This window comes from Anabrus simplex, chromosome 14, assembly GCF_040414725.1.
Source record: "Anabrus simplex isolate iqAnaSimp1 chromosome 14, ASM4041472v1, whole genome shotgun sequence".
NCBI classification, from domain to species: Eukaryota; Metazoa; Arthropoda; class Insecta; order Orthoptera; family Tettigoniidae; genus Anabrus; species Anabrus simplex.
This window is the reverse complement of record NC_090278.1, coordinates 79,210,726-79,224,531: the sequence shown is the minus strand read 5'-3', so window position 1 is coordinate 79,224,531 and position 13,806 is coordinate 79,210,726. Positions and strand designations below refer to the sequence as shown.

Sequence of the window (13,806 nt, the reverse complement as noted above, 5' to 3'; positions counted from 1 at the left end):
ATGTACTGTGAAACCTATAGCTGTATATAAATGTAACCACATAACAGTGGATAGTTTTGAATAGGCGGACCAATAAAATACCTTTCTTCTTCTTCTTCTTCTTCTTGCGTTCCGGCCTTCTAAAGACCACGTTACAATTTCAATTCTTCCTCCTTAGTTGTTCTTTCCTTTTCTTCCAGTATTCTTTCATTGCTTCACTGTGCTTCTTTTTCCTGTCTTCAGTCCACTTTGTGCCTGTTTTCTTTTCCTTCCTCCCTTGGAATTCTTCCATTTTAAGGCTTTCTTCCTAAAAATCTTCCTTTCCAATAATTCTTCTACTCGTATGTTGTTCCTTTCCAGGTCTTCCTTGACTTCTTGAATCCAGGTGGTGGTTGTTTTCTTTTCCAAAGGTACTTGTCATCCATTCCATAAATGTGTATAAAACTTTCAATACAGAAAAATGATGAGGATAATAACTTGTAATAAGGGGTATGTTCCAAGCTGTCAATGGAGAGATGGCGTGAAATGATGTTAGCAGACGAATAAGTTTGAGTGGTGTCTTTAAAAGTAGGAAAGATTACAATATGAATATAAAGCTGGCATTCAAGAGGGCAAATTGGGGAAAATATTTGTTTATAGGAAGAGGAGTTAGGGATTGGAATAACTTACCAAGGGAGATGATCAATAAATCTCCAGTTTCTAAGAAATCTTTTTTTTTTCCCCGCACCAACATAGATATGTCTTATGGCGATGATAGGATGGGAAAGGCCTAGGAAAGGGAAGGAAGCAGCCGTGGCCTTAATTAAGGTACAGCCACAGAATTTGCCTGGTGTGAAAATGGGAAACCATAGAAAACCATCTTCAGGGCTGCCGACAGTGGGGTTCAAACCCACTATCTCCCGATTATTGGATAATGGCCACACTTAAGCGACTGCAGCTATCGAGCTCGGTAAGAAATCATTTAAGAAAAGGCTAGGGGAAAAAGAGATAGGGAATCTGCCACCTGGGCGACTGCCCAAAATGCAGATCAGTAGTGATTGATAGTCATATTTCATTCCTAAAGTCATTTTACAATTAAAATTAAAATTCATAATGAAATTTCTATCTCTTAATGACATCATTTTACCCAAAATCTTAAAAATAACTGTAAATGGCGAGTTCCTGACCCAGTTTAAAGCAATTTTATGCTGCATATAAATGCATATTTTGGCCATTTTTATTGCTTTGATCATACTTTACTCATTTTTGTGGTATAAGGTTATTTTTGGTTATATTTTGAGAATTTTTGTTCAAATTGAGGCGTTGTTTTTAAGAAGGTATATGTTATCTGTGTCGAGTTTCAAACACAGGATTTCAAAATATTGTAGTAGATGTATTTTTCTTTGTTTCCCTGAAACAGATAGGCAGCAGGTTTACGAGACATGACTCCGAGAAACAGACAGATACCAAAAAGCATGCTAATACCTCATTTTTGGTTATTGTTTAGGAAAACAGAGTGAGAACTCTGCCTCAGGGCTATGATACTGAATGAATGTATAAAGTTTCAATTTATCTACTGCAGCTCTGTCAGTTTGCATTATTAAATGTGTCTGCTCTATTATCGCTTATCCTTTTTTGACGTGTTTAATGTTAGAAATACTCTAATACTTGCTAACTATACCTACAATTCATAAGTCTCATTTTACTTTTTTTTAAGGTCATATTTAGCTAGTTTTTAGGGAATTTTGGCTTCCATATTTTGTACTTCTTTAGATCTAAAACTTCCAGTCCCTAGCTATAACAAAGATCTACTGTATTTATTACAAATGATGCAATTCTTAGGTTTTTCAGTGCTATCCTAGCATTTACTACAGGGAAGTAACAAAACAACTTACCAAGTCCATAATGGTTTCCAATTCTTCCAGTTGTTTTTGTTTCTTATCATTTAGCACTATGATCATGTCATCCAAATGTGTAACATCTTCTTCATACTTTATTGACCAAGCCTCAATATCATTCGTCAGTTTCTGTATTGTAATTAGAAAGAAAGGCAATTAATCTATATATATTAAATAACATGTCTTGACTGACTGACTGACTGATTCTTCATCACTGAACCAAAACTACTGAACATAAAGAAATGAAATTTTGGGGATACGTTTGTATTATAGTGTAGTTGCTCATTAAGGGGGTATTTTTGGATATCTGTAGAGTTCAACAAGAGGGTACAATAGCGAAATGCATTTTTTCCAGAGTGTGAAGAACTTACCTGGAAGTGTAAATAGGTAATATACAGGTTGTCCTTGAAAAAGGGTCCAATATTTACAGAGTAGGAAGCATGCAACAAACAAAGGCAAAAAGGTGCTGTGAACCTTGATTGCAAACCTAACATCTTTGGAGTTATGGTCTACTACCACTACTATCAATGATCACGATGTTCCAATAATTTACGGAGAGTCGTATGAAACAAAAGACGGAAATACGTTCCTACCTAAACATTGGTCGTAAACCTAGCGTGTTGGGCACTGGCCCATTTTCATTGCAGGGTCTGGCAAACATGGATCTTCCATGAGTGATGGGTTGGACCAGAAGGGCCAATCCTTGGACTGCCTGTTTGCCTGATCTAAATCCTTTAGATTTTTGGCTTTGGGGACATGTAAAGACCATAGTGTGGTGTTGGTTGTGGTAGTTACTGTTTTAAGAGGAAGTACAACTAGGCAACCATCTTCTATATAACACTACTCGGAGAGAAAAAAACAGAAGGGATCCATCACTTCGAAAAATGAAAAAATCGGCCAAAGAAATCAAGGGCCATGAAGGATGTGAAAAGTAAATACTCCCTAGCCCTCGGAAACCTAACAGCGTCGGGGTTGGAAAAGAACAAGAGTTGACCAAGGAAGGTCAGATAGGATAGATGAAAGTGAAGAGCCTAGCACAAGTAAGTGGAAGCAATGCCAGGACTCGGCTAAGGGTCCCGTGGTTGCCAATCCGCACTCCCAAGTTGAGAGCTCCTAGGTCCCCTTTCAGTCACATTTTACGACAGGCAGGGGATACCGTGAGTGTTATTCTACCGCCCCCACCCACAGGGGAGTAGATGGCAGTCACATGTTGTGAAGAGTAGATCAGAGACACTAATTACTGATGGCAGTGGTAGCGAATCGTAACTCCAAAGTTGTGATCAATGTTTAGAGGACTTTTTTCTCCTTAATTTGTTGTGTGCTGCCTGCCCTGTAAATATTGGAACCTTTCTCAAGGACACCCTGTATAAAGTGTATTATTGCCAAAACTCTCGTATGCAGCAAAGTCCTGGTCTCTGACGGAAAGACAAAGTAGGACAGGGAAGAAATGAGGTTGTTGGGAAGGAAATCAGCCACGGATTTATGAACTGCAAAATCCTGCATTGCAAGGGTCTCTAAAAACCCTTAGGAATTTTAATACTGATGGTTTCTGGTTGGCTTCTAATTCTTTTTTTTCCAGATGGCACTGGTAGTTTGATCATTCTGGAGTTCATATCGATTACATTGCTATAATTTCAACTTTCTTTCCAGGACAACAGGCTATTTGTTGGCCACTCTGACTGTGAACTTAACTTTTTCATGTCATGAAGTACATTGTTTTCATTGTTCACTGGTGGTGTCATTGCTGTTTAAGAGGAAGTACAACTCCTCTATTAACCCTTTGAGAGTTGGGTTTACAAAACACCGATACACCCCACAATACAGGATTTTGCACATTTGTAAATAAACCCCAGTATAAATTACTGTAGAGGTACATAATACATTATATTTAAAAAATGTCCAAATTATACATGAAAAAAGTGAAAATTCACACAATTTTCATAATTAACAATTTCAACACTACCATATTTTAACATGGACCCTGGCAGCGAACTGGGTCATTTTCTCGAATCTTAATACCAGGTGTATGCATAAGTTTTTGCCAGTTTTTGTGGTAAAGAAAACACGTAATTTTCAAGGGAAATTCATTTTTTTATTTCTTCAAAAAATTGGCCATTAGCTTCTACACATTTCGCCCACCTTTCAAGTAAGTTATGAATACCATACCTGAAAAACTGCTTATCTTTTGTGGCAAACCATTTGTTGAGCCATTTTACAACTTCCTCAAAATTGCTGAAGTGCTGCTCGGCAAGTGCGTGCCCCATTGATGCGAAGAGGTGATAGTCAGATGGCGCCAGGTCGTGGAAGTATGGCGGGTGTGGTAGGATGTCCCATCCAAGCGATTTCAAGGTGTCTTTTACTGGTTTTGCTGTGTGAGATGGCACAGGGTCGTGTAACAAAATCACTTTGCCATGTCTTCTGGCCATTGCGGTCGTCTTTTGATCAATGCGTGATTAAATTAATCATTTGTTGGCGATAGCGTTGTGCATTAACAGTTTAGCCGGTCTTCAAGAGTTCATAATACACAATACCGCTACCAGAGCGCGTACTGTCTTTCACATTGAAATCACCATGTTTAAATTGTCAAAACCATGCCTGACATGTTCTAATCGATGGAACGTGTTCACCATATGTTTTTACTAGCAAACGACGACTTTCCACAGCCTTTTTCTTTTGATTAAATAAGAAAAGCAATGTGTGCCTCGAATGTTCTTTTTTGGGCACAAACGTCAATATGATCACTGAACGATACAACACAGACGCTAGTGTTTGGCGGACTCAACTTTAGGTTAATGTCAGATGAACAAACAAACGAAAAAGACTTATGCATACACCTGGCACATTATTACACAACAGCAAACCATAGTACTTACCTGATTTTCGTTTCATATGAAGGTGTCAGCAATCCAAAATAAAGATGATAATCAGGAAGTACATATCTAATGTAATTTAATTATACTAGTCTTACAAAAAGCATAAAAAAATGCACAGAAAAAGCTTTTACAATCAAGTTATACCAATAAGCCCACTCATACAATAAAAATTACAGTAAAAACTGTTGGACACCAATGATATTGAAACTATGAATATACAGATTTTACTACCCCTTATGAATCTGACTCAAACATACTTCCCTACATTGAAATACCTACCGACTAATATTTCACTACAAATTTTCTGTTCTTGATAATAATGTCACATTAAGCAAAAAATAAACAAAATTACATTTGAAATACAAAATTTACTCATTTGGGAACAGTTTGTTTTGGTAGAGTAGCCCTGAAAACATTGGGCAATGCATAGTCTAACCTCGGACTCCTTGCACCCCCATCTACTTTCTTTTCACGGTACAGGGGAATCATCAGCCAGCGTCTCTTTGTCTAAACAATAAAAATAAGCCCACATTTCTGGAGAGGTGAAGTATTTCTATCGTTTGTAACATAAGTAAAATAATGCAGCTAAAAACTTGCATTTGAAAGTGACATAACAAATAAAAATCTTGCCCGAACTATCGCTTGATATGTGATCTGGTTCTTAAGCAAAGTCTTCATCACTGTCATCTGCAGTATATCTGAACCCACTTCTTGTGATAAAATATCCAAGCTATCACTATCACTGAGCCGGCGTGAGGATGCACAGCTGACAGCGCGACAGATTTGGCGCGTTCAGCACCCGGCATATCAAGTGCTTCGGTACAGGTCACAAGAAGGAGAAACTACATCATTTCAATTGCTGCATTCTAGTGGACACTACATAAACTACTACCTCCAAGCAAGGGTTGGAAACCATATGGGATACATTCAGCTGCCTATAAACACGCATGAAAATCAGTCCACAATCAGGAAAGCAGTGCACCCGTATCCCGTACGGGCATAGTGTTGAAAGTGCCTACTAGATAGCGTACAGAGTAAACTAAATCTACCTTGGGCGTGTAAGAAACTAACACCTACCGAGCTCGATAGCTGCAGTCGCTGAAGTGCGGCCAGTATCCAGTAATCGGGAGATAGTGGGTTCGAGCAAAAAAAAAAGCAAACAATTATTTGTTCATTAAAATGAAGAAGTACTGGGCCGATCGAAAGAGGAAGAACCGTAAATAAATGATGCTTAATGTGGTCCATAGTAGACCCATTCGAAAACAAGAAGAAGAAAATATCATTACTATATAAAAAGTAAACAGGAAGAAGTAACAATTAAAATGGGTCTATAATAAACTAGACATTAATCACAGGAAGTTGATATCCAAGTCATAGTAATGTGCCAATTAAATTGTAAGATTTGGCTAAAAGTTCCTGTTTTTTCTAACACTGCCAGTGTTAAGTTATTTATCAAAGCATAAATGTTCATATGAAGATTAAACTGTATCCGTATGGACCTATATAATGAAGTATGTAAATTGCAACATTCCACTTTGGCCGACTGTAGTCAAGTGGGCCATGGGTGTGGGGAAAGCTGGGTGGCCTTGGCTAAGCCGTGTGCAAGTGGTCAGGTTTTACACGCAAAACCCTGTATGTTTTGGATTGAGGAAAGCTCACTATATTAAAAGTAGTGCAAAACCTAAATGTAAATTTTAAATCAGAAAATAAAAGAACTTGAATCTTACCTCTTCAGCTGCTTTAAGAAATGCCTCAATTTCATTGTGAACCCTAATTTCTATATCAATTCCAATTTGGTTGTTAGTAAGTGCTTTATGAAGATCATTTTCTTTCTTACTCAAAGCCATATCATTCTGTTCCATCCTTGAGAACTCCCACTTCTCAATAAATTTTGTCTCTGCAGATGCTCGGAACATAAAATCTTGCATTTTGTCCTTTGGAAGATAAAGTACATGTAATTAGAATTACAGGCACCTTTAAACATTATTGGATGAAGTCTAATAATATTGCCATCATTCCTTATTAAATGATGTGCATCTATATGGTGAGTACGTTTATCTAAGTACCCTTAGGAATCATTTATACAACTAGTTAAAAAATGATTAACACAGTAGCCTACGAACACAATTTAAGGGAATTTATTATGTGTAGTTTTATTAATATAATTTTGGATCATCTAAATCAGAGGCAATCTACCGGTGGATCATGAGAACAGATTTAGGCAACTGTGAGCTTTATGGAGAGAAAAAATGGTGTCCAGAATCAATCACTACTGATCTGCATTTAGGGCAGTCACCAAGGTGGCAGATTCCCTATCTGTTGTTTTCCTAGCCTTTTATTAAATGATTAAAAAGAAATTGGAAATTTTTGAACATCTCCCTTGGTAAGTTATTTCAATCCCTAACTCCCCTTACTATAAACGAATATGTGCCCCAACTTGTCCTCTAGAATTCCAACTTTTATCTTCATATTGTAATCTTTCTTACTTTTAAAGAAATCACTCAAACTTATTCGTCTACTAATGTCAGCTGCTAAGATTAAACTTATATGACAATGTGAGGCTGTACTACATGCCAAGTGTCATATTTATCCATTCTGCTAGAGAATACTTTTGCAGAACCTAAGAAATATTGGTGAGTGATTCCACAGGTGAAAGTAATCTTTGTTAAATGATGATGTATTTTGTTTATAAGCCTTGTTTGCTTCTACGTACCTTAGAAAATACTTGTTTTTAAGCATGAGCTACATTAATCCATGAGGGGTCATGTTAGTGTGTTGCAGGATAAAAATACAAAGTGTCCAGGTTAAAGGTATAATAATATAAAATTTAATAACTTGAGAGTAATGGAGATATTTACTTGCGGTTAGTTTCTGCAAGTAGGGTAACTCAAAATGTTTGTTTACATACATAATAAACCTCGATATGCGCACCACTAGTGGCACGACAGACATCTAATCATTAATGGTTATGAATTTCATGTTTTTGGTCCGTATTGAACTGAGAATAATATATAAGTAATAATAATAACAACATAAACGTTTCCACCTTTTCAATACTAAAATATATTCACAAAATTATAAATTACACGGTACTAGTTTCGACCCATCTAGGGGTCATCATCAGCCGTATTGGAGCAAAGATCACTTTTGGCGAAATCCTAAGAAAATGTTATTTTAAAGAATAACAAGTGAAATGAGATGTTATTATGGTAATAGTTAATAATACAAGGAATATACATATTATTATTATTATTATTATTATTATTATTATTATTATTATTATTATTATTATTATTATTATTATTATTATTATTATTATTATTATTATTATTATAATAAACTATTACTTGTAACCTTACTTATTCCAGAGGTTACAAGATGGATACAATTGGGGAGTACCTTCTACCACCGGGTAGTGGTGGTGGTGGTGGTGATTATCATTTTAAGAGGAAGTACAACTAGGCAACCATCCTCTATATAACACTAATCAGAGAAAAAAATGGAAGGGAACCGACACTTTGAAAAATGAAGATATCGGCCAAAGAAAGACAAGGGTCATAAAGGATGTGAAATTGAGAAACTCTCTAGGCATCTTTACCTAATACCGTCAGGGTCGGAAAAGAACAAGAGTTGACCAAGGGACATCAGATAGGAAAGATGAAAGTGAGGAGCCTGGCACAAGTAAGTGGATGCAATGCCAGGACTCAGCTAAGGGCCCTGTGTTTGCCAACCCATGCTCCACAAACTTCAGAACCCCAGGGGCCCCTTTTAGTCACCTCTTACGATAGACAGGGTATTTTGTTGCTCCCATCCACAGGGGTTGTCGTAGGAGACCTGGCAGAAATCTCGTGGACTGGTACGGGTTGAGCATGATATGCCTGTTCCACGTCGCTGTATCCACATTAAACATCACCATGTTGATCGCCAACCTTCGCTAGGAGATGGCAGGTTAAGAAATGTGATATGTTGGAATAAACAGAATTAATAAAATATGTTTGAATGAAATCACTCAATACTCATTCCAGACAATAAATTGCTATAATGTATCAAAAAGAAAAATCTGCCACCTGTAAGCAATCTTTTGATATTGATTTATGCACCACCAGGTACAGAGATTAATATGGAATTAAGATGTAACAATGAAGGCTAAAGAAGTAATGTCCAAGGGGTATTACTTACCTATAATGACATACGCATCAGAAACCTGAACAATAACTCAGAGAGAACACAGTAGAGTATAGGCAGGAGGTTGTTTTGACATATCAAGCAGATGAAAGAAGAAAAACTGCCAAGACAAGTACCGGAAAGACAGATGACAGGCAAGAGAAAACGAGGAAGACTCTCTGAAGAACAGCACAGGACAACAGAACCTGGACTGGAACACAGTGTTGGATGAGGAATGGTGGACAGACAGGATGAAATAGAGAGGAACCATATTTGCCCCCACCTGGTGTAGCCGGAAAAGGGTAAATGATGATGAATATGAGAAATGTTAGGACATTTCCGAGAGACTTTTTAAAAGTCCATCTAAATCCATCCGGAAATTGGCACAGCAGACGGGTGTATCTGTTTTCACAGCATGTACAGCAGCAAGAAAGAAGCTAAATCTTTATCTGTATAAATCTGCTGTGAACCTGGTAAGTGTACAACCAATCATGAGGCTTACAATTCACTCTTTTGTTATTGGCTTTTTTAACAGTCTATCATTATGTAATATGTCATTACAGAACCGTTGTGCTGAGCAGACATTGCTGCCACTAGAACTATGCACCCAGATAGGCCACAGCTGCATTACTTGCTGTGGAGAGTCATTTCTAACACACTGTATTAGCAGTATAATTTATTTCCAGCAGGGCTGAGTTGTTCAGACGGTTGAGGTGCTGTTTATGGCTGGTGTTCGATAATTCTGGAATTTTTGGTCTGCGTACAGACATAAAACACTTCTGCCTTGTAGAATAAATAATATTTAAAATAAATTTACCCTGAGTTTGGCAATGTTTCCTTCACACTCATCAAGATCTTCCATCATCTTCTTCTTGAGACCTAGGACCTGCTTTCGGAGATGCTGTACAGCTTCACGATTCTTTTTTTCCTCCTCGATGAGCAGCTTCTCCTCAGCATTCATCACCATTTCCTGCAATACTATTCTAGCCAGGATGAAGAACGTGCCATCCGTCTGCAGTTCCTCTATGGTTTGTATTAAGACCTCTTCTAGAAAAGAGCTTTCAAATGGATAATATTAAATACAACACACTTCTAGAATATTGGACACAAAAACTGATTGGCAAACATAATGCAACAAATTTTAAATTCACAAAAACTTTATTTGAAAATGTAGGTGTTCTTTATGTATTTCGACCTCCTGAATTCGAAAATGACAATGAAAATATCGTATCACCCACAATATTTCCACAAATTGCATAAATTTGTAATTAATGGTAATGCAATTTAATGATATTATAATAATATTCTGAGCTTCATATGGTGTGTTAGTGTTTATTATAATATACAAAATAATATTTATTTATTTATTTATTTATTTATTTATTTATTTATTTATTTATTTATTTATTTATTTATTTATGACATATGTCTGTAACAGAGTTGCACTCCAATTACAACAGACACTACAAAATATAGTACAATAATACACATTGCAAAACAGAAAAAATATCACGAAAAATTAACAACAAATTTTGAAAAATTATAATAAACAAATTTAGAGGGAAAAATGACAAAAACAACAATAGGTTATATACAGATCAGGATTAGATAGTGCTGCAATTGCTGACTCCTGATTTCATAAGTAGGAAGAGCTAAAACTTTATGTGCAAGCACACACATGTGAACAGGTCAGGTGCATGATTAAGAGTGTAAAAATATCTCGGAGTTTATAGACAATTAAATTACATTTGGGTTATTGACAAAGAGACAGTGTAATGAATTCTATTTTCTTTTTATAAGATACTGTTTGTTAAGATTGTTAAAGTATATTCACTAAAGAAAATCAGTAAACATTTTTTGAAGTCTGTTAGGGACATTGAGAGATCTATGTCGTGGTTTCTGAATAAGTCATTAAACATATTACACATCCTTACTAATGGCGAATGTTTATGAATTAATATGTTGGATAAGGGATTGTAAAAGTATGTCCGGTTACGCAAGTTAGATTTGCTTACATTAAAATTTATTCTGGCTAGTAGATCACCACTATCTATAACGCCATTTATAATTTTGTGGAGAAACAGTTGTTGGTATAATTCTCGGCGAGCGCTTACTGAATTAATGAATGCAAAAGCAGTGGCCCCGAAGGTTGGAAATGGTTCATGGGGGAAAAAATATCAAGTGTGACCCTCTAGTGGAAAGAGACAGAATACTCTTGCCACCTCTGCACCTCAAACTGGGCATAATGAAGCAGTTTGTCAAAGCATTACCTAGGTGTGACAACTGTTTCAAATATCTATGTAACAAGTTCCCCAACCTGTCAGATGCTAAGTTGAAGGAGGGCATGTTCACTGGTCCCAATATTCGGAAAGTAATGCTAGATGAAGATTTCCTTCTTTCAATGAATGCCGTTGAGTGAGAAGCCTGAACTGCCTTTAAGTGTGTGGTTCAAAACTTCCTGTGAAACAACAGTAGCCCAGATGTCAACATAGTGGAGAACATGCTGACAAAGCTGAAAATGCTGCGATGCTCAATGAGTTTGAAGTTACATTTTTTACATTCTCACCTTGACTTTTTTTCCTCCAAACCTGGGTACTGTAAGTGAGAAACAGGGTGAAAGGTTCCATCAAGATATAAAGGACATGGAACAACAACACCAGGGAACTTGGGATTTTTGAATGATGGGCAACTACTGCTGGATGCTTCACCATGAGCACACAGAAATGCCCCATAAGAGGAAAAGCAGGGGCCACACCCTGACAACTAAAAAAAGCACAGGATGAATTATGTTAGCGCATGTTTTCTACCACATTCTTTGTATGCATCTGTTGAATGTGTGCACATTTCAATATGTTGTTGGTTTAAACTTGTATTCCAGTTGAGTATCATTCGTGTGCCATATATATATGTACTACTTCAATATAGGATATCATTATTAGCAAAGTATATGTTTTGTGCCAAAACTGTGGGTGATATGATATTTTCAGTGTCAGTTTTGAATTCAGAAGGCAGAAGGCAGAAATAAGTGCCGAAATTGATTCTTTTATATTAAAGGCAGGCCATTACAAATATTTTTAAATCTAGGAGCCAGCACTCAAACCTAGGAGCCAGGTAAGATTTTTAGTACTTGCATCGTTAATATACTAGCGTCCCGCCTCCTGAAAAATAAAACATGGTAGTAATAGCTAGGAACAGGATTTTCAGGTGAAAAGTATGGTCAGAAAAGGGGGAAAAATGGTTGTGAAAAAACATACAAAAAAGTGCAAAAAAAGGTGTTGATGAAATCACTTTTATGAAGGTTTAAACCAGTTACATAAACTTTCTTTATCCCATTTATTGGGTTCTGATAATTAATAAACTTGTTATATTGGATTACACATGACATTTCAATGTTTTTGACAGTATGTTGCTCAACCAATGAATATTCAAGATAAACTTAAATATTATAATTAAGTGGTCCGCCTATTCAATACAATATGTAATTTTTTATATCTAGTACATGTTTCGTCCCCTAAGGGACATCATCAGTTAATAATAAATTAACATTAATATATCAGAAATAAATATTATTAAAATTGGAAAGACACATTAAAATTTTTTGACATTTAAAATAAGATTTTCAAAATTTTGTTAAAATTGCAAGTCGTAAGACAGATAAAACAGTTAAATTGTCCATATTTCTCTTGTTGATGTTCTTGGGAAATACCAGTTTTGCTTATAAAATCTTAAAATATCATTTGTTGTAAATAGCACACTTGATGTGTATCTCTTGGTAGAAGATTTGTTGAAACTTAATAAACATTCCTTAGACGGTATAATAAAATTTAAATGCTTCAGAATTTAAAGTCAGATCGGGGCCGTGATGGTAAAGTTCTGTGTGGTAATGAATATAATTTTTATTCCTTATTATTGGCCCCGATGTGCGGAGAAGGACTCACTTCTACCGAGGTAAGTGTGCATATTTAAGTTTATCTTGAATATTCATTGATTGATTATAGTCAATACGGGATTAGTATTACTTGAAATGAAGCTATTAGAGCTTATCACTTGTAAAGTATGTTGCTCTGCACATCCTTGAAGGATCCTTAACAGCAGAACATCAGAAAATGCATAATATTTCACTCAGACTAGATATTCATACGTGGATGATGATGATAATAATATCAGGAGCCTTTATGAGAATCTTGCCATGGAAAGGTCCTCACTGAACTCAAGCAATGACCGCTGCTTTTCAGATCCTGAAGTGAAGGCGTGTTGCTTAGGTTTATTTATTTTTCTTTGGTGCTTGTCATCAAATGCAATATTTACTTCGCAAATGGCACATCGAAGGATGATGCTATCAGTTTTGATAAACTGCATCTTCAATTCTTCTGAAAGTGCATACAACTTCTTCTCCTTATGCACCGGCATGATTTTGTGTTGTGAAAAATACGTTCTTGTCCGGACTGGAAAAACACTAACACGGTCAACAACAGAGCACACAGCTGATAAGTGGAACCATTAAATTCATGCCAGTACTAACTGAACTTAGTTTTAAACTTTCACAGCATCATTGTTTAAATTTTAATTTGATAGCACAGCTCCAGGTTGGCCATTATTGCTGGAATATGAATTACTGGTGGTTTTTATAAATTATATTTTAATATGTATTTAGACTATTGTTGGCTTCTTCTTCTTCTTCTTCTTTGTTTATGACCACATAGGTTCACTTAGTCAATCCATCGTTCAGGTCTCTTTGAAGGGATTGTTCAGGTTTTGCAGTCCTCCCAGTACTTCTTCAGACGCTCCGATCTTCGTGCCCTTTCCTCGGTTGAAAATATGCACGTTGGTGGTTTGTTTCATGTAAGGGTAAAGCAGAGGTTTGTATTCTTGAGTTTTGTGTTCAATTTTATCTTATTTGTGGTGTCTTCTGT

General features: G+C 36.2%; 1 protein-coding gene across 1 annotated transcript in view; it reads right to left on the bottom strand.

Annotated features, from left to right (window-relative positions):
- The window catches only part of LOC136885405 (dynein regulatory complex protein 9), a 49,217-nt gene that overhangs the window by 3,768 nt on the left and 31,643 nt on the right, over nt 1-13,806 (bottom strand). Inside the window, exons 3-5 of the mRNA XM_067157922.2 lie at nt 9,711-9,951; nt 6,457-6,663; nt 1,854-1,985 (exon numbers count right to left, since the gene is read on the bottom strand). Coding sequence (XP_067014023.2) covers nt 1,854-1,985; nt 6,457-6,663; nt 9,711-9,951 — 580 coding nt within the window. The remainder of the gene's footprint in view (nt 1-1,853; nt 1,986-6,456; nt 6,664-9,710; nt 9,952-13,806) is intronic.